Below are 20,444 nucleotides of genomic sequence, written 5' to 3'. Positions count from 1 at the left end.
AGGAGATATAATAACACAACATCATTAGATTTCCAAAATTTATATTTAAATGAATTACTTGAGCTTTTTGGTGCAAAGCATAAATACAAAAATAATTGGTACCATTACACAATAATTTGCTTAGTAAAACACTTACAATGCAGTGGAAAATCAAAAGTCAAGTATAATAAGTAGGATTGCAACTTAAACAAATGCACAAGGATAGTGGGAATGATAGAATTACACAGGTCCCTTTCTCGTCATAAGTTTCAATTAAAAATCACATTGGAAATCTTTACATAAGCTTCATGTTAAAACATATGTTACATAAAAAACATAAACACTTAAAATAAAAAGTCCTTGTACAGATAGACAAGTAAAAAAGTACATGTAATGAACCACAATATAAGTATCTTAAAAACATAATTAAAATATGCAAAACAATTTGTCTGTTCTGTAATTTTTTTCCAACAAAAGCCGTTTAACATTGACAAAGTCATGAAGTAAGCACAAATTCAAATTGAGTTCAGACAGTAACCAGCGGAGTAATATCTTGTTACAAGCAAATTAAATGTCACATAATAAGGGTAAACCCAGGGGAGTAGCTAATACAAAATTTCAGCACCATGTAAAGTGCATGTTCAAGGGCTGTTTGTCAGTTCTGTTTGTATAAAAAATAAATGAGTGGTTCCAATTAGTTTTTTTTACATTAAAATTAAAAACAGTGGGAAGATATGTTTTTAGATTTGATTTTCCTTATATTCAAGGTAGATAATTTTGTGCACAATTAACACAGAGCAAATTGTTTAAGCATTTACGAGAGTGTGGAAAATATCAATTAAAAAAAGTTCATTTTCTAATTGGCAAAAAAAATATTTATTGTCAGGGACCACTGCTTCAAATTGATTTAGTAACTGCCTTGTCATTTAGCTAGTTGCATATCAAATAAAAATATTCTAAACTTCACAATGAACTAAAAATAATGCACTGTTTGGTTTAAAGCATGTAACTGCCATGAGAATTATACATGTTTACCTGGCAATAAGTAAAACAAAGAAAGTACAGTTCAACCAAAAAATAACATTAATATTGGTGATTTGATTGCCATACTATCACCCGCACCAAACAAACCTAAAACATTTGTACAGAAAATATATTACTTAAAATTGTTGGTTACTCAAGGTATAGTAATAAAGATTATTTTACAATTGCATTAAAACCCTAAAACCAAACAGCGTTAAGCACAAAATTATTTTTGGAACCAAATAGGAGGTCCATAATCAACAAAACTGCATTAAATGTAATGGAATACTGGAGTAACAGCATAATAAAGTAAAACAATCCTTTACAGCTAAACAGTTTGATTACTGTCTGCTTTTACCTGCACTTTTTACACAATAATCAAGTACAGAAGATAGGAAACTTACTAATATAAAACAGTCCAGTAACATAAATTATAAAACTACTTTTAACTTAAAGTTTGACAGGTGGACAGTAAAAACAGTGTGTCAACTAGAGCAGAAAGGACCATGCCTATTAAGGTAAAGAAACAGGCAGTACTTTTATCACAACAGGGAATGGCTTGAAAATTTTGTACAAGAAAAAAATCAGATGATTGCACAGGAATTCCACATCACATCACCGCAGGCAGCTGATTTTTCAGTGTTTTCAGTTTCCATGTCAATGACTGAGGATCTGGTAGTCACAACTATATCGCTATTAAGGTTTTCACTTGTTACAACTGCTGCATCATCCATGTCAGTTCCAGAGTCAACATTCATCACAGCAGGCGCATCATCTAGCGAACTTGTTTTGAGCTTGACAGGACTTAATGAAATTTCGGTGATGCTTCCATTGTTGTTGATTGTTAGGTCTTCAAACTCTGTTTCACTTTGCTGCTTTTGGTCGCAATGGTCACTTGCAGTTTCAGGTTCAGTGGTGAGGTCAGGAAATTGCTGACAACAACATTATTAATTGGTAAGGAAAAAGTTCATTGTGATGTAGGTATGCTAAGCATTTGGACAAAAATAGTTAAAAGAATAATTTTTGGAAGAATAATTTTCTTCAAAGCTGCATGCATTTATAACACTGTCGCACAAATTTGAATAGATGTCAGTCAAGGGATGTGATTAGTGCTGAGTAAGCTATCTGACAAAAAACTGCCTGCAACAAATTGCAAAGAATTGTCTGTCAATAAACCACATCAAGCCCTTAAACATCTGGTAATATATTTATTGATTTGTTTTGCACAAATATGTTACTGGCACATGTTCAAAAACAGATGTGTTGGTAAAATCAGACTTAATAGCACCAAATGGGGGGGATTAGAACATTTCCTTTCGTACTACATTAACAAATCAGTTTACACAGCTGAATAAACATTTTTTTAGTAATCAACTATTTATTAACCACTAAAATGGTAAATTGACAAAATTTATGCAAAAATAAAACAAAATAGCACATGTTTTTAGATGTAGAAAGCAAGTACTGTACCATAAAAAGAAGTTTTAAAGTGTTACCATAAAAAGAGTTTACAATCCTTATTTTCCAAGATTTTAACAAACATACAGAAATTCACAAAATTTTAAAAATCGATTCAAAATTATTTGTAAAAACAAACCAACATCATGTCACATTACAAAACGAGTACAATACTATAACATAAAATACTAAAACAAGTAACATGGTTATGTAAAAAATATCTAGACTACAGAAATATAAAATAACGGAACATGGAAGACAGTAGAATTTTTGCATAAACTTTTAATGATTTACATTTACTTGTTATACAAGGTCCTTTCAGTATGATTGACAAGATGATGTTTTAGGGTAAACTTTGTTACCATTGCATTTTTTAAATGGTCTTATATGTTAAAATTATGTTGTGTAATATTAGACTATGAAGCCTTTAAAAAAATTATTTACACATTTTTAATGTTACTTCCAAACATACAATTCTCACAAAGGTAATGATTTTAACAGACTTTACCATAAACAACACACACTGCATAAATATTACATCACATTGGTCACAACAATAACAGCAAAAAAAACAAAATTCAGAGGTGAATCAGTGCAGATTATGCTTCCAGCAAGACCTCCTACAGGCAAAACAAGAAGCAAATGTGATACTTGGAATTGAACAATTATTTTATCACTTTTGGCAGCATGCTTGTCTTTTACAAAGGTTGTGCAACCCATATGAGTAATGTGCATTTAAATAAAGTCCCCTAAACTATTTCGTAACAGTACTAGTAAGCACTTTTAATCATTAATCCAAACTCATTTGAAATAAAAAAAATCACTTGATTTTTACTGCTAATTGCTGATAGGAAATAAAGATGTTTGATAAGAAACAAAACCAAGACAGCCCTTGTTACACACACTGTGACCCCCAGGCTAATCAAGTTAATTATATATGGTCCAGGTTAATTACATTTGATCCCATGACAAAGGTTGCACATAACATAGAACGCAATGAATGTATTCTCAAAACAAGAAAACAACATGCCCAGCCAAGATCAGCAATACTGATAAAAGCTATGACATCATTCCCACTAGAGAACAGCAAACAACTCCACACCATTCAAAACAAAATTCATTTGTCAATGTCACATAAGCTAAGGTCAGTACAAATCCACTACTGAATCTTTGTTGATTTAATATGCTATGCTCTTGCTTGCTTACAGATGCAATTAAACAATGCTATATACCAGAGCTACCGAAATGGCAGGCCGCGGGCCATATCCGGACCTTTGAGGAGTTTGATGTGGACCACGACTGTCTTTTCATTACGGCTACATACACTATCAATTACGTGGTAATTTTATAATCATTAAAATGTAGCAGCAGTTTTTAAACTGGGGTCTGCATTGCGATTTTTGGGGGGATTACGATAGCTAGGCTATCCCGAAAAGCCTTTCCAAAATCTTAAGTGAGGTCAGATTGTGCAACTGTGAAGAAAAATGGACCATTATTTCCCTAAACAATTAACAAAACGGCCATTGTTTGCGCATAATTTATCTGTGACGTACTAAACTTAATTTTGAATAATTGTCCAAGTGATCCTACAAAACTAGATAAAATGTGTTTTGTATGTTGTGCCAATATAGTTTCTCAAAGAGTAAATTAACGTTTAGTGCCTAATACAAGCTTTTGTTTTGCTGACACACATTCGGCTTGAACAATAGTGTTTATGTTGGAACGCGATTAGTTACAACCAAAATTGGCTAAGACATGCTGCATTTACATTACTGAGAGATGTGTCCGGACCTTGTTGATTTTTACCTTTTGTATCTGGACCTTTGACAAAACTAATTGAGTAGCCCTGTTGTATACAGTAAACCTAGGTTAAACCGCTTCGGTTAATCCGGATTTTGCTTAATTCAGACATTTTTGTTTGGTCCAAATGGGTCAGGATTAACCAAGGTTTACTATGTACATGGTAACATGTACTGTATTGGTTAGGCAAATGTGAAAATTCAGGTTTTTTCAACTTTTTATCTGCCAGGCAACCAGCAACTTTAATTTTTTTATGCAACAAACAAATTTAAGGGTTTTACTTAAACAATTCAGTTGATTTTAGGGTTTTGAACTACATATTAAGGTTATGTACAGAGGCTAAAACTTTGACTAAATACTCAAATGCAAATTTGTCTTCTTACATAATTTATGTTAAAATGTTTTTTCTGCAGTAGGAAATTTTAAACATAATGTTTTCGTATTTTCTCTTGGGAGTTAACATCACATACTGATCGTGTGACTTTTTTTCTTAATCATTCTGCATTATCTGCCTTTTTTACAACAAATTATCCACACAAAAGCATGGAAGCAACAATAATCAATACAAAGTTGGTCAAGTTTATGAACCAATAAATAAATAATGTCTGTTGTATATATTATTTATTTTGTATGGTTTGTTTAAAAGAATAAATTTGATGACCTTAAATTTTTGTTTTGGTTTGATATTAATGATTAGTTTGGTTGGATTTCAGTCTATTGTTAGTTATTGTGTGTGACATGTGATGAACTGGTTTGTTGTAGGTGTATTTCCTGCCATTGACAACTGTGCTAGATTGAGTGATTTCAGAAGATTTATACTGAACTGTAAATGGCATGTTTGTATAAGATGTACCACAAACTGCTTTAATAACAATGTAATCTTTTTGCACACAACTAAAAAGATCACACTCTAACTACAAGCAACTAATCTTTAATAAAACTGACTTTATTTTGATGCAATATGGAGAGTAGTTCATATTACACATAATGTAAGCCAGCTAATAACCTAACCATGCAATTTGCGAAGTTAACAAACCTCCATGAGAAAGTCCCGCAACTGCTTGTAAGCTCTTTCCAGTATGTCGTTTATGATGATTACGTCATAAGCATCTTTTTCTTCACCTGTGGGCATTTAAAGAAAACCAGTTAGACAGCTTATACAGGTGAAATGGTAGTAAACCTGTAACATTTTATTTTGCAATAAGTATTTTCAATCTGGAAACATTATTTATAACAAAAAAAATTTATTTAATTACTTCTTGATCGAATATGGGTCTTCCAGTTTTTGGTACAACTGCAACAGGCTCTTAATCAGAGTTGGACATTTTAGTAAGTGTTATGTAAAATTTGTGTTTTTAGTATTGTGGTAAACAGATGTACACTTAGAAAAACTGTGTGTTCAGTATCATTGGCTACTATTAGCTTTTAATATAATTTTCCCAGAGCATAATTAAAAACACATGCAAGTGTTACATACTATATTTCATTGCTGAGACAGCAGTGGCCATTCTCTTCTCTATTGTTTCTTCAGATTCTGTTCCTCTTGATTTTAATCTTTCACGAAGAGCCTGTTAATAAAACAATCAATTACAAAAGAACAAAGCAATTTCATCACCCAAAATCTAATGTTTGCAAGCACAGTTTTTTAACCTGTGTTTCAACTTAGCTTTCCATAGTAAGGGAACAAGTGTTTCCAATTGGTATCAATACAAAGATGTATAACATAAGTGTTTTATTTCAGCTTACTTCAAGGGATGGTGGTGCAACAAATATGTACAGTGGATTGATGTTAGTTTTCTTGATACTCTTCACACCTTGTTCATCAATATCCAGCAGACAAATCTTCTTTTGTTTTAACACATCCTCTACAGCCATTATGCTGAAAATTGATGGTCATGTAAATAATTGCCGCTAACACAAATCTGTTTTACAGTTGATAAACATGGATATGTTTTCATAACATTTATGTTTGCCTCAAGTTAATAAACATTCAGTACGTTTTTATTTATGCTTGTACAAGCCATAGGGATTTCATGGTGACAATATGAACATGACACACACTAAGCTGCTTTTGATATTCACCTTTTGTGCAGGTTTTAAAATATTAATGACAATCACTCTTAATTGTAAGCTGCTTGTAATGATGTTAAGTAAAATGTTTGGTGAAATACACAGTAAGATAAAGCTGTGCCATATTTTAACAATTTTACACAGACATTCAAAAGATCTATATTTATCATATTTATTGGCATTAAAGTCTTTTTTTTATAACTAATAGTCCAGAGGTGACATCTCTAATGAAATACACAAAACAAAACCAAAGCTACAGAGGAAAAGCAGATCCCTATTTAAGTACCTACACAGGTCACATAAAAACAAGTAAGGATTGTGCAGTATAATCACCTTGTCCCATACATATTGCCAGAAAACTGGGCATGTTCAATAAACTTTCCTTGTTTTATCTCTGTTTGCATTTGTTCCAGTGTTGTAAAATGGTAGTGTTTTCCATCTTCTTCCCCTGGCCTTGGCTTTCTGGTTGTATCTAAAATCGATTACATGTGATTTTATTTAGTTAGCTAGTATATTTTTATTCTTATTAAACCAAATACTACAGTACTACACAAATAACAATAGAAAACACTGTGATTTTGATGACAAATGATTCAATTACAAAATGGACTTATCAGGACAATACTTACGTGAAACACTAAATCCAAAAGCACTGGGAAATTCCTTGAACAACAAGTTGAGTAAAGTGCTTTTGCCAGTTCCAGATGGTCCACTAAAGACAACAGGTCTAAGTGCCATGTCTACTTCACAATTTACCTGATACAAAACATAAAGTTTCAATCACATTTTGATTCAAGGATTGAAATTGTATCACTAGACAATTGATTTGGATAATAGGATTTTTATGTATTTCAAATGCAATAAACCTTTTTTTAGTTCCCCTTAAAATGGTTTAAACTGTTTTTAAACATTCTTTTTTACGTATATTTCATAAGAAGGTAAACCACTTTTAGCAAAGACCCCAAGTTCAGTCTGTACAATCAATATTTGGGTTAAAGCCCAAACATATAAAGAGACAAAAAAACAATATACCAAGACGCAGTGCTGACCGGCGTGGCCGCTAACCTCGCAGCCATATTTATTTATTCCTAAAACACTTTCTAATCCTGACCAAAAACTGTATACCATTTAAAATTAGAATTGATAAAACAAAGCAGTGGGAGGACATAGGGCTTCTTTTTGCACATTACCTCACAGTCACGGGTTTAACTACACTTCAATTTGTTCTTTTTGAACTTTTAGTTGTACACTACAGACAATACAATATTATAAAGGGTAATGATGACTGGAAAGAAGAAACTCGGCGTCATCGCACGCTTGAGCAAACGCATGAAAAAAACATCCCCTAACAAATTGTCTTCGGCAATATAATATTTAAAAAATAATAGTTTATTTTCAACAAAAAATATTATTACAATTTAAAAATCAGTTGATAAAAATTGACCAACTCTAATACATGAGTGTTGGTTACCGGTATTAAATTGCTCATTAACTTTCTGCGTGTTTTGTGACGTCATGGTTACAATGATTGATCTTGACCGGTATGCGGTAATTTCCTGCAAAGTGACACATAGCCTACATAGGCTATAGTTTAATCGTATTTTATGCAAGATATTAACAGTATTTTAGCAATGTTAAACTTCCCAGTAAATCGAATATTATAGCCTACCTGTTTGCAGTAGTTTGGCGTGAAGTTATATCGATCTGTATCTCTACATTCAAAATCGCATGTCCAAAAGGATTTACTTGAGCAAATCAATGAAACAATTACACAAACACGAAAGAGTAGCATTTCTTTTACAGTATGTAACAAACAAAAATAAAAACATTTTAAATAATTTTGTCTGAAACTGTACGTTTGGTAGGCTTTGGCTAATATCTTCAAGGCAGTGCTAAATAAGCTAAAACGACCCAGTAAAAGAATTATTACCTGAACGGCGTTTTACTAACAGTCTAAACGCAAAAGTAGTGGCTGTAGGCTACCTGGCATATTAAGAATATATTACAAACTCTCCGAATAATGTTCGTACTCTCTTAACAAACTTTACAATATTGTATCTGTAATGTTTTTATGTTACTTAGCCTCCAATTGTCGTTTTGACTTCTGTTTTTAAATTACAGAACGATAGTGACAAATTCGAAAACGTTCGTGTAATGAAGTTAGACATTTAACACTGCATACTGGTAGGCCTAATTTAGACCAAATAGGTTTCTACACAAACAGAGTCAAGTCGTTTAGAAAGTATAAAGCAGTAATAACCCCAAACAATCAAAAATCAAGCGTTTTTTGTGACACATGTTGGACATTAATTAAGGAACCACAAACACACCGAAAGAAATGAATGAATCAGGTTTCAAGCGACATAAAAAAACGTCGTGAGTTTTCTTTTTGTGTGTGTGTGGTTACTGGCAGGGTTGGAAATAACCATTGAGTGAATTAATAAGCACGCGCAGAGTAAGGGAGTATAAAAAACTTTTCATGGGTAGGCCTAAACTTTCGGTGGTATTATAGCGTATGAATATACCGCGAAAAGTCATATTTTTCGTCTAATTGGGCGTCGTTTTCTAGAAAATTGAGTATTGAAACAACACGACTATTATTTCAGCCTAAAGTCTTATTTTGCCGTCACTGTTTAGTTACGAACCATAATTTTATGGGAAGTCCTATTCCTTTATTCCGAAGTTCAGTACTTTTGATTAGTACGTAAAAAATACAAACTGCAGGACATAATTTGAACTGCAGTGAAAATGCACACACTTTTTACGCTTCTAATATAAATTCACCCAAATGTACCAGTTGGACTATTTATGTTTCATCATTGGACATACTTTGTTCTCTGCATTTCAACATCCTATGGCTACTAAGCTTAAAACAGTTAACTGAAAGTTTTGGAAAAAAACAAGCATGGCCTACACAAATAAATATCCTTTGCCACCGGAAAAATTCTAACTTTTTCCCAAAATGATTATTCAATGCACACAAAAAACAGCCTAATTTGTACCAGTCTATCCTTGTTTTCAAAATTCAGAATATAGTTGTTAGTTGTTTTGGCTGAACTTTTAACAAACATGCCTGTTGGTGAAATTTAAAAGTGTATTTACGGCACAAATACATTTTTACACATAAATGCAAATCTACAGTAGTTACAAATAACAATACAGGAACACATTCCTTCTTGAGGGGTAGATCTTCTCAGCGACAATCTCGTCACCATTGAAAATCGCCTTTTCTGCTTTGATCCTGGGTTAAAAAAACACACTCAATATAGTTTAACAATACTCCGTCAAAATGTCACTTTGATAAGAAAAAAAGTAAGTGGGCTGCACTGTCATTACCTAATATGCACAAAACATGAAAAAAATACCTACATATTGTTTCTTTGCATATTGTTCATTTTTTGTGTCATAAAAAACATGTTTTTCTTTACAAATTGTACAGTTACTGTTTAATATCGATATTTCAGTGACTTTATACAGAATGTGGTTGAGCTTAAGGAAATTAACCTATTGCAAAAACAATGCGATTGCAAATGTGAATAATTATTTTGTTTTGCTATGTATAGTCCCTGCCTCGACATAGCGTTTCCACTTACCGTTAGGTAGCGCTGCAGGAGTCTAAGGAAGAAGGTGAAATTTTTTGTGCTTTTCCAATCGTCGTTGTTGCGCATTTCATTCAAGAAATTCTTCTCCGTATCCATATCTTTTTCTTCAGGTTGATACGATCGCTTTCCGCCAGGCGAAAGAGACAAGGACCAATGTTGACGCTTTCCGCCAGGGGCCAAATGTGGGGACCAATGCTGCCTGGTTGCCCAACGACCGTGTTGCACAGGGTCAACGGCGTATGGAGGCGTCGGGCCCGCCCACTCTTCTGACCCGTCAATGCTGTCGCGAATTACGTGACTGTGGCATATAGCGATAAACATAAACAGAACAACCAAAAGCGAAGACATGATTCCGGTTCTCGTAACAAGCTTTAAATAACTAAAATCTGAAACAAAACAAGTTAAGTGATAACCCAACGTGTAAAGACAAGCAAAAAAGCGCAAGTACAATAATAAAACTTTCGTTTAATCTATTTCGCTGTTTAAAATAATGCGCACTTTTAAAACGTCGCTTTCAAACCCGTTGTGCTCTCATAGTTTATTCTCCAGCTTTCGCAAAGCTGCACTGCTCAGAGTGAAGTTACTAGAGAACCGAGCGCTGTGCAGCGAATAAACAACTGCATCGATGTCTACTATTGTTTTTTTACTTTTCCCGCTGGTTTATGGCCAATCCACACTGTAAATGCTAAAGGTGGATTTGTGTTGGGTGGATTTTTTTCCACCCTTTTACGTGGGTTGTATTTTTTACATGTACCTTTACGGGCATATTTTACTCCTTTTGCCTTTACATTAAAGGTGGAATATGGGTTTTCCCCCCGTTGTGCCAGTTTCGTGGTCAACAATGTTTCTTACCGGGCGTAGCCTACTTAAATTACATTTTGTGCAAAAATCAACTTGTTTGATTGTTGTTTACTGTTTTTTTATTCAGTAGTTTTGTAAAAGGCGTTGGAAAAAACTGCCGCCACCACCCCAATGGTCAACTACTGCGCATGCGCGTTTGTATTTTGTAGTCCACGTTGTTGCGAAAAACACGCGTTTGAGTTTGTAGCCTGTGTTTATCTGTGTTAATCAGGTAATGCTGTGCAGTTAGACAGTAAGAAGTTTGATGAGAAGTTTCTTAAAAACAAAACAGTTTGTGTATACTGTGTTTAAATTGTTTTTATTGACACGTTCCAATGCCCAGTGCAGCTATGCAGTGTTACTACTAAAGATTTCTTAAGTGCCGGGAAACATTACAATATTTGTTGTTTACAATACGAAACTATGATGTATGGAAAAACACATAATTGTCATAAGTTGGACATTAGTATGTTACCTACTGCATTAGTTATTTTTGTTTTTCAATTTTTGGAGATGTTTTTCTTATGGTGGCATGGATTTGTATTTTGATTGCTGCCACTACAAAATTAGTGACATGTTTGTGATTAATGTTGTCGATGATAATCCTGTTTTTTTAAAGTGAAATTTGGTTGGTCATTTAAACATGCTTGGTTTTTAGTTGGCAATATTTATGACCTATTTGTGAACAAACAGCTTCATGCATACTGTGTTCATTTATTATGCAAGTTTTGGCAGGTGGTAAAACTTGGCAGTGAGCTTGCTGGTCCCTTTTATACTTATACTTTACAACAGTTACATTAAATTAAAGTACCTGCATTGTTTGTAGGTTTACCACATTTGTGTTTTTCAGATATTCAGCAAAATGTCATATACATTTCATGTGACACATAACCAGACAAAGCAACTTGTCACTGTAAAATGCCTCAGTGACCTTTATGAGGAGATTGCCAATGTGTTTGGTATAAGTGATTTTAAACTTCAGTCTTATGTCGAACAGTTTAGTGACTGGGTTGATTTCGACACGCTTCAAGAAGCTCCTACCACAGGCAAACTTAAAGTAATAATTAAAGATGTGGAACAGTTCGACCATATGGAACAGGAGAATAGCTTCTCTTCAACTGCAGCGAGCTACTAAGCAATTTACGCTCGTGGGCTCCGCTCTGTATTTTGTTCACTCTGTGCCTAAAGGGTTATTTGTATTCCTGCACGGTTTAATACTGCATACCAGAATCAGACACAGTTGAGTTAAAAGAAGAGTTGCCTTCTACCTCATCAAGTGAAGACACCAGCAGTTGGCCGATGATATATAAAGTTCCGGAGCTACCGGCACATATTTTTTCAGAAATCAGAAGTGTTGAGGAGGGAGTCACAGCACACATTGGGGGAAAACTTAGGAGAAGGATTGTGGCCATAATTTTTGAAGACATGGTCAAGTATACTTTGTAAGAATAAGTTTAATGCTGTATTTTTTGTTGAGTTAACAAATACCATTGACAGATATCCAATGCCGTATCAATATCAAGAAGTGTGTCAGTCACTAATTGCTGAATACCCGATACTGAGGGATCGATTCTCAAATACTGGCTGTTACTTTGTGTGTTTTTTTTTTTGCTTTTTAAAAAGGATTTGTATAAAGCTGTTTTACATTTACTTTATTTGTAGACAACATGGGTGAAAATGTTGAGAACCAAGTTTACAAACTGGCACAGACAGTTTACCAATAACAGTTATCGAGAAGTTATGAAGCGAAAGTATGGTCATGTGAGAAGCAACAAGGCTGTTGTGGTAAATGAGGACTGTAGCAAAAAAAGAAAAACTGATGTAAATACTTGATTTATGAGAGTAGTGGGGATATCTGAAACACTAATTTTATATATATTGCAGGCAAATATGACACAGCCTGATGATTTCGGCACAAATATCCTTGTAGATCAGCTTCAAAACGAACCAAGCAAGCGAGAACCTTGTGAGGAAACAATAAGGGATAGACTAAAAAGAACTTATGAGTTTCGTCGAAATTTTAAAGGAACAGCTAAAGACCTACTTGAGATGTACCAACCTTTAAAATCATCAAAATGGGTGTGCATATATATTTAGTTCTTTGATGCCAATTTTATTCATTGATATTAGCTTTCTATAAAGAAACAGTGGTGATTTAAAATACTTTATATTCTAGATTTTAGAGGAGATGGAACAGGTATCAGGGATTAACATGAAAAAGTTGCATGCAGATGAGTTTCAAAAAATCAAAGCAAAAATTATGTGGGAAGGAGAAGTCAATGATGCTATTTTAGGTTAGTTTAAAAATGAATGTAGTATGTGGCACATGTTAGCAAAAAACATAGGTTTGGTGGGTATTATTTTAGAAAATAAATATTTTGATATCTTTTTTTGTGTCTGTAGAAATGAAGAATTCATGGATCTTGTTTTTACCAGCAGTTTTCCAAGAGAAAATGAGCAGTTTTTTTGTTTTTGATGAGGTAAGGTATTGTAAATTGACGTGGTCACTTAAATCTGCAAACTGAAAAAGATACTTTTGTAGAATGTCCATTGGCCATATCCACTTGTTACTGTAGCACCTTCGTCAACTCTGGTTCACATTGATGGAACAGAAATTTGTGTTGAGGGTGACCTTATTACAGCATTTGCAACTTTGATTGCGGCATATTGGGTATTTGATGTTGTCATACCTCCTCAATGTTGTAAAACCATGGCATTTGTGTGTGGCTATATTCTAAATTTATCTGGAGTAAAAATACCTTTACCTGTACTGCGCATTATCAACTCATTGTAATGCTACCAAGACTTAGATTTTGTCTACCATAAAAATATGTGTATATCTTTCTTTGCTGTAAAAGTTTTATGACTTGAAAACTGGGTTTACAGTGCTACATTTGAATTGTTCATGTTAGATTGTTTAAGTATCTACAGTGCATCATTTTAACTTGCTTGTTAAGGTAATACAAGATGTGTTCGTTAATAATTTGAAGTGTTGTTTTAGGGTGAGAACATTGTTTTGACAATGGTGGAATTGGTGTTTTCCTCCCAAAAGATATGGCATGTTAGGGTGGAAAGGTGGAAATACACCTTAATTACGAGGCCGTTTTCATTACTTACGGGTGGAATTTTTGCAATTCCACCTAGTAAAATCCAGTATAAAATTGGGTGAAAATGTATAAAAACACCCGCTTGGGAAGATCGGTTTGTTTCTACCCTTGGGATATTAAGAAAACTTCCCACCTTTTGGTGGAAATTTTGAACCACCTGTATGGGTGGTCGTTTACACCTTTACGATTTACAGTGCATCACTGAGCCACACAGCGTGGGTGCCTCCTTGTTGTTTGTTAGTTTAAACGAGCAAAAATATTCTATTCCTCAAAGCGAGCTATAAAAAAGTACATTTTGAAGCTGCAGTATTTACTTGCCTAATTATATGTTATTGTCCATTGACACATCGAATACTGCTGAAGGTCATATCGCTAATTAGTTGCCAAAAAACTTTACAATTTTTTGCCGTCATGAACACTTTATTATCTGCTTTCAGGTTTTACATGTTAACGTTGATTAAAATATTATATGTTCGATTTATCTTTTCGAGGCGAAGATTTTTGATATTTTAACATGTACTACTAGAGTTTTAAAACCTCTTTATGTATCATACAACGAAACACGTCGTAGACCTACTGTGCTTGTTGCACAAGTTAAAGTCCTACACCTGTTGTTGCTCAGCTGCGTATAGCAAAGAATAACGGTGAAGGTTTGTGCAGGCCGAATTTAAGAACGATACAAGGCTGCGAAAGAGAAAAGAATCAATTAATTTTTGAGTACCCGCTCAGTGAGTTTCCTTAGGGGTCGAAAGTATAATCGGATCGCCAGTGTGCTGCTTTCACACCGGACAGCAATCAAAACTCAATTATAAGCAACCCTTGGGGTCGGTAATCGATTGTCGGACATTGAATACCTCGGATTGGTTATCGCCGATTGTGCGATTATATGCATTTTCTTACTGCTCCTAAATTTGTGCCATGAGATGAGTATTGAATAAAGATTTTTGTGGAAAGGGGATTAGGATTAAATTCAGTAAACCACGCACGTGTAACTACGGATGTACTCTAACCACAAGTGTTTTACGTTAAAGCTCGGGCTTTTACGACGTCACAAATACATGACGTAATATCTTCCCGGGAATTTAGGCAGGTATTAGTTTTTAGCAAAAATAATAAGTTTGAACGCTTATCAACGATCGATTAAAAATTGCACTTCCCGGTACAAGATGTTTGCAACATGTACCAGTCTCGACATATCGCTCTGTGTGAGAGCATTGTGGCAACATTCCAACCACCTTATGCAATGTTTCCAAACTCGAAAACGTAGGTTAAGATCGTTAAAGGGTTTTGCTATGAAATGTAAAAATTTCTGTAACTGTAATCTAAAATATCGCATGATGTACGAGATTAGATGATATTGTTTCGCTTGGGCTTCGATGAAAGAAAGACTTTGTCATGTCTTAAATTTATTTCTACTGTGGAACAGATTAACGTGGCATCAAATCACCAGTAAAAATAATTATTAAACCAAACGGTGGAAGAAATGCCGTCATGTAGCTTAACCTATATTAGGGTTTATTAGAAATAGGCGTACCGTAGTGTTGTTAATTATACCAGCAGCCCCACATACTAGTCCACAAAAGTAGACTTTCTTTGAGGTACACAACAACCGCCGGCGCTCGTCCAAGGCAGACCACTTGTTATAAAAGGTCTTGGACGACTCTTGGTTATGCCTTGATCTTGTCTTGGCCTGCCTTAACCACAGTGAAATCCATTTCGTGCAGACGGCAGTGTAAACAAATGACAAGGGTTGCAGACTGACGCGAATAATTCAATTTTTATTTTTCTGTGAAATCGAATAGAGGTTACTGCTTAGCGCAGTGGTTCTCAACCTTTTTTCTTTCGTGGCCCATTTTCATTGCTCAAAAATTCTGTGGCCCAGTAAATTTTTATGAAAGAAAAAAACAACTATAAAATAGGTTCAGAAAAAAAGCAGAACATATTTCAAACAGATTATAAGTTCAAAATAACTTAATGCAAAAAAATCATAAAACAGCACTTTCCCTTCTTTAATCAAGCACTTTCAGTTATGACCGAGTAATTGGACAATGGATATGCTGCTATCTAGCTTTATTGTAATCCCAAAGTAGAACCGCTGTCTTAGCGTCAATCATAACTTTGAAAGACCGCACCAACACCAAGCAAACAAGGTCATCTATTTGCTGCGAAAGAATACTTTTATCCAATTTATATTTTGAAGTGTTGGTCCTAATTTGTGCATGTGGTAATCACCTTCGTAAAATCAACATCATAACAATTTAAAAACTGTGTACAACCGAAATCAGATTTACTGGTTTTTCTGGTATAAAAATTTGTCCAAAATTTAAATAAACGTTTCGTTGTGGCATGTGCCCCACATAGTGTTATTTTAGCAGTCAATTGAGATTTTGTGTTCTGTTTATATCTTTTTTTGGTTCATCGATACCCTGTTGATCAAGTAATTGGAGTTTTGAGCAGTAGCTTTATCCTGAAAGTTGGGACTTGAAAAGAACATCTAACAGTCAAGTTGTTGTCAAACCATCCGCACTGGCGTTCGGTTGAGTTGAAATTGATACATCAGTCGCTTGCTTTGATAACACAAATGCGTGTTTCTGGTTTAGTCCAACAAAGACCGAATGTAACAATTACAAACAGCAACATACGCTATGGGCGTGAAGTCACTATTGTCATCAAACACTTTTTGTTACCGTATTCGTTCAGTAGGGAACGAGGCACTTGTTACATTGGAAAAGTTTTGCGGATTTTAGAGTGATAGAGCTGTGTTGCAATAACTGGGATGTCATAAAGTGAGCACGGTCAAAACCAATCAGGTTTTCGATAAGGGTCATCACGGCGCATCAAAAGGTGCTTGAAACCGAACAATAAATCACTTCCTAACAGGGTGCACGTCTGGTGCAAGGGGAATAGGATTTTTACGGCTTGTCCCTTCATGTTTATTTCAAGACAGGTTGTAAATTACTTGACGTCATGGGGATATCAATGTTTTGTTGACCCGCTTTTGTCAAACGCTCAAACCACCACGGGGACAAAACGGTGTCTAGAAAAGTAATTTAAATCGTCCCTGAAACACGTGCAATTAAATTATTTTTGTCAATGAAAGCCCGCTTATACCGCAAGGGATTCGGCTAAAGGCCTTCCAATTATAAAAATTTCGGTTGACTTGTTTTAATTCTGCGGAAGGTGCTTTATGTTGTCAATTCTATGAAGAAACTTCGCTCTAAGACTTATCTGTGTAGGAATCACATTTTTAGCAAATAAACAAATCACAAGCATATGGTAACTATTCACATTTGCTTTATTGGTGACTTAAAATGTCGTAACGCCAAATAGAATGTTTAACGACAAAATTTTCAACTGTAAAACAAGCGCTGCTGGGCGCCAAGGGATTATGTACATACAATGAGACACGGTCAAATGTGACCTCTTTAGAAAGCACAACGTTTTGCAATGAAGTGCAATATTTTAAACATTGCAAGATTGGTGTTAAAATGGCTTAACGTGGTGCATTTTGAAGCCAGCAGGTAAAATGAAACCACTAGTTAAGAAAATATCAAATTTGCACAGTGCATGAAACAACCAAAAAAGTTTCTTTTTGATTTGCTAGTACCACAAACTTTTAATTTTAAAATTAACTCAAGAAAACTATACACCAAAGCGGACAGTGCACCGCAAAAACTTTCGTTAAAACTGTATCGCATACCGACCATACACATTTTGCTTGTTAATTTAAGTCAATTTACAGCGGTGGTATACAAACTAAAATCATAAAATCGCACACACTCAAAATAAAAAAATTACTTGCGCAACCATAAAGGGGACTTAGCTTCCCGCAATTGCGGGCAAAACAATTTTGTTAGCGGCACCAAGCTAATGGGAAATCGTAAAGTACCATGCCAGACTGTTTACTTATGACGACGGCTGCGCAGTTCTGGCTCGTCCTTGCGTTGCCAACAGGACAGGTTATCCGACATGAATGGCACCTCCCTGCTGTTGTACTTGGCCTGAATCAGCATGCGTTCCTCCCGGGCTGTGAGCTGTTTTGTTCCTGCATCCACATTTGTGGTGCTGCCACTGCCGTTTGGTTTGTTCTCATGGGTCATGTAGTCCGGCGCATGCCATTGGCGCTCAGCAAGTCTTTGGTACAAAAGTACAATTTGGCAAATGTTTACCATATTTGGCAGAATTTTGTAACTTTAATCATGCAAACCCCAAAACTATTTCAGGATAGTTGCGCAACACCTGGTTAAAACCACGACCCCAAAAAATGCTAAAGTTATTGGACGAAAAAATAATCCACAGGCCATAATGTCAATGCATAACTATAACGTCAATTCACTTTTGAAATTTAAAGTCTTACATTTTTTCCTGTTCACTGGATTCCATTGAGTGGTGACCAAACCAATCTGATTTTGGATAATCAACAGCCTCAGCATTTTTGTCATTCTGTAATCGAGAAAACTTGATTATTTTGCTGAACATAACAAGTCTATTGGACAAAATACAAAAACAGCTGTACTTGCCGCAGCAATTGTCAGGAGATCTTTTGCTCCACCCTGCTTGGCTAATTTAACATAGTCTGAGTCAGTAGATTTGATGTAGTTCTGTCTCCTTAAAAGAACAAAAACAAAACAATTAAATAAAAACCTGAATTTGGCATAAATGAAATTATCACAAAAAATGAAATTCAGTTGCTTATTAGGATTAAATAAGCATAATTTTCAACATTTTTCGTTTCCAATTTTGTGACTTATACATCATGCCTATTGTACATTTTCAGTCACAATTTTAAACTTAATTTTGATGTAATTAGATCATAAACTTGCTTCTTTTCTGCAAATTCTGGATCTGTGTCAGCAAATCCATGATTTTGTGGACCTCGATAATCTCCACTTGCTGCAGCCATTATATCAGTTTACCACTTGAAGATGTTAATCAGAAAATTGTCAAATTTGAAGCTGCATAAAAGATAAAGACTTATTTAAAGTTATTGAAAGTGCAATATTGATGCATACTATTCACAGTATATCATAAAAAACATGTGAATTTTACATACAAATATACATTTTGGTTTTGTGATCATGAAAATTTTTTGCTATGATCAGAAAGACTGAAAATGCACTTTTTTTTCTATAACGCATACTCATTACTCAGTAAAAACAAGTTTTGCTTTTTACATTTTTAACTAGATTTTAAATTTACTAAGTAAACTATAGTAGTTTACCTGATTATAATCAGGTAAACATCCAAACCTATAAATCACAAATACTAGGCAGTTGGCTGCAGCAACAACAACAGCATAAACACACTTTTGATCTACATATATTTACTATAGTTTCAGACATGTATGGTGCTTCATTATATGCCAGCATAGACAATGTTTCACGTTAATGCAAGGTACAAAAAACATTTGCTCTTCTAGCAAATTGACCAGAAAATCCGTGCCTTTCCATTGAAAACTGGTTAACAACCAACTAAGCTACAACTTGTACGACTTATTTGCTTTTCCACGCAACCTCGTTCCACATAGGTTGTGAAAAGCCGTCTTGCCAAGTCAATTAATTCTTGTCCAGAATCCGTTTGATTTCAAACGTTTAGTGTGACGTAACACCAGTGTTTATTTATTCAAATTTTACCTGTTGCCAAGAATCCGCCGCTGTGAGAGATCACGTGGACAATTTACAAGACCAGTAGAATCAAAATCTCCATTGAAAAGGTGTTATTAATAATGAAATGCCCACACTGCCCAAATAGTTTATTACTCATAGATGTGGTGCAACCAATCTATTTTTTAGTCTATCTGAGTAATTAACATTAATAGCTTATTAAAATTACAGCGATATTAAACAAAACAGAATCGACCGATGTAGCCTACCCTGGCACCTGTAAACTGTTGTAACTTTAGTGCACGTTTTGCTTTAAAATGCCCGAACGCTGCCTAACGCTTGAGAAGCAAAATGTAACCTACAAAAAGTTTGGCAATTATCCTACAAAGGTTTATGTTATTGAGACTAACAAGAACACGCATCAAAAACATGTAGCCTAACGCCTTCTTACTGCAACACATAATAATCACAATTCGATTATTTGTTTGCCACATACTGCTTCAATATTGCAAGATAATAAGGGATAAGATTTGAGGATTAAGGAAAAAACATAAAACAGACTCCAAACGGCAATGGCCTGTATAAAACGAACTGCTGTTTTTGCCAGGACATCCATTCATGGGCGCCGGCACGTGGGGGCACTTGATCCACAGTTGCGTGGCTGTATGGCAGTGGTTCTCAAACTTTTTTGACCGCGACCCAAATCTGAGTTTTATGAACATCTCACGACCCAAGCCTCAAACATTAAAAAAATGTAACAATTTCGAGGCCATGTTGTCGCCGCATAGGAGTCTGCCCATGTCAAAATGGCTGCAGGTTTAACGAGTTCGATTCGACAATACTACATTACACAACACACATTGTGGCTTTGCAGCACCATGATCATTGATAGAAGTGAATCCCAAATCTAAAAATGTTTCTTTGTACGAATACTTACTCATCCTCAACCGCTAACTGTTACA

General features: G+C 34.8%; 4 protein-coding genes across 7 annotated transcripts; 1 reads left to right on the top strand and 3 right to left on the bottom strand.

Annotated features, from left to right (window-relative positions):
* Window positions 1-24: 24 nt before the first annotated feature.
* LOC145204296 (guanylate kinase-like) lies at window positions 25-7,107 on the bottom strand. Of its 2 annotated transcripts, none has more exons than XM_080076785.1 (6): window positions 6,960-7,107; window positions 6,664-6,802; window positions 6,007-6,139; window positions 5,738-5,828; window positions 5,297-5,382; window positions 25-1,934 (listed from the first exon to the last, which is right to left on the bottom strand). In XM_080076785.1, the coding sequence occupies exons 1-6, from the start codon at window positions 7,066-7,068 to the stop codon at window positions 1,587-1,589; spliced, it is 906 nt and encodes a 301-aa protein (XP_079932911.1). In that variant the 5' UTR covers window positions 7,069-7,107; the 3' UTR covers window positions 25-1,586. The 2 variants fall into 2 exon arrangements, with proteins under 2 accessions (XP_079932911.1, XP_079932912.1); XM_080076786.1 differs by lacking the exon at window positions 25-1,934 and adding an exon at window positions 2,191-3,080.
* A 2,299-nt stretch (window positions 7,108-9,406) lies between these two features.
* On the bottom strand, window positions 9,407-10,342 carry LOC145205172 (uncharacterized). Its single transcript, XM_080077834.1, has 2 exons — window positions 9,924-10,342; window positions 9,407-9,571 (listed from the first exon to the last, which is right to left on the bottom strand). The coding sequence occupies exons 1-2, from the start codon at window positions 10,278-10,280 to the stop codon at window positions 9,539-9,541; spliced, it is 390 nt and encodes a 129-aa protein (XP_079933960.1). The 5' UTR covers window positions 10,281-10,342; the 3' UTR covers window positions 9,407-9,538.
* A 266-nt stretch (window positions 10,343-10,608) lies between these two features.
* On the top strand, window positions 10,609-14,074 carry LOC145205170 (sterile alpha motif domain-containing protein 3-like). 3 transcript variants are annotated; one of them, XM_080077831.1, is made up of 7 exons: window positions 10,609-12,214; window positions 12,270-12,366; window positions 12,435-12,557; window positions 12,657-12,851; window positions 12,949-13,066; window positions 13,176-13,252; window positions 13,315-14,074. In XM_080077831.1, the coding sequence occupies exons 1-7, from the start codon at window positions 12,072-12,074 to the stop codon at window positions 13,564-13,566; spliced, it is 1,005 nt and encodes a 334-aa protein (XP_079933957.1). In that variant the 5' UTR covers window positions 10,609-12,071; the 3' UTR covers window positions 13,567-14,074. The 3 variants fall into 3 exon arrangements, with proteins under 3 accessions (XP_079933957.1, XP_079933956.1, XP_079933958.1); XM_080077830.1 differs by having other exon boundaries at window positions 12,435-12,593; XM_080077832.1 differs by having other exon boundaries at window positions 12,147-12,366; window positions 12,435-12,593.
* Window positions 14,075-17,156: 3,082 nt separating this feature from the next.
* Window positions 17,157-19,647, bottom strand: LOC145205455 (uncharacterized protein C7orf57-like). Its single transcript, XM_080078180.1, has 5 exons — window positions 19,513-19,647; window positions 18,703-18,834; window positions 18,400-18,487; window positions 18,237-18,322; window positions 17,157-18,013 (listed from the first exon to the last, which is right to left on the bottom strand). Exons 2-5 carry the CDS (start codon window positions 18,780-18,782, stop codon window positions 17,782-17,784), a joined length of 486 nt encoding a protein of 161 aa, XP_079934306.1. The 5' UTR covers window positions 18,783-18,834; window positions 19,513-19,647; the 3' UTR covers window positions 17,157-17,781.
* Between the last annotated feature and the right edge of the window lie 797 nt (window positions 19,648-20,444).

This window comes from Phallusia mammillata, chromosome 8 (assembly GCF_965637545.1).
Source record: "Phallusia mammillata chromosome 8, kaPhaMamm4.hap1.1, whole genome shotgun sequence".
NCBI classification, from domain to species: domain Eukaryota; kingdom Metazoa; phylum Chordata; class Ascidiacea; order Phlebobranchia; family Ascidiidae; genus Phallusia; species Phallusia mammillata.
The sequence above is the reverse complement of the archived record's forward strand: the minus strand, read 5'-3'. Positions and strand labels throughout refer to the sequence as shown.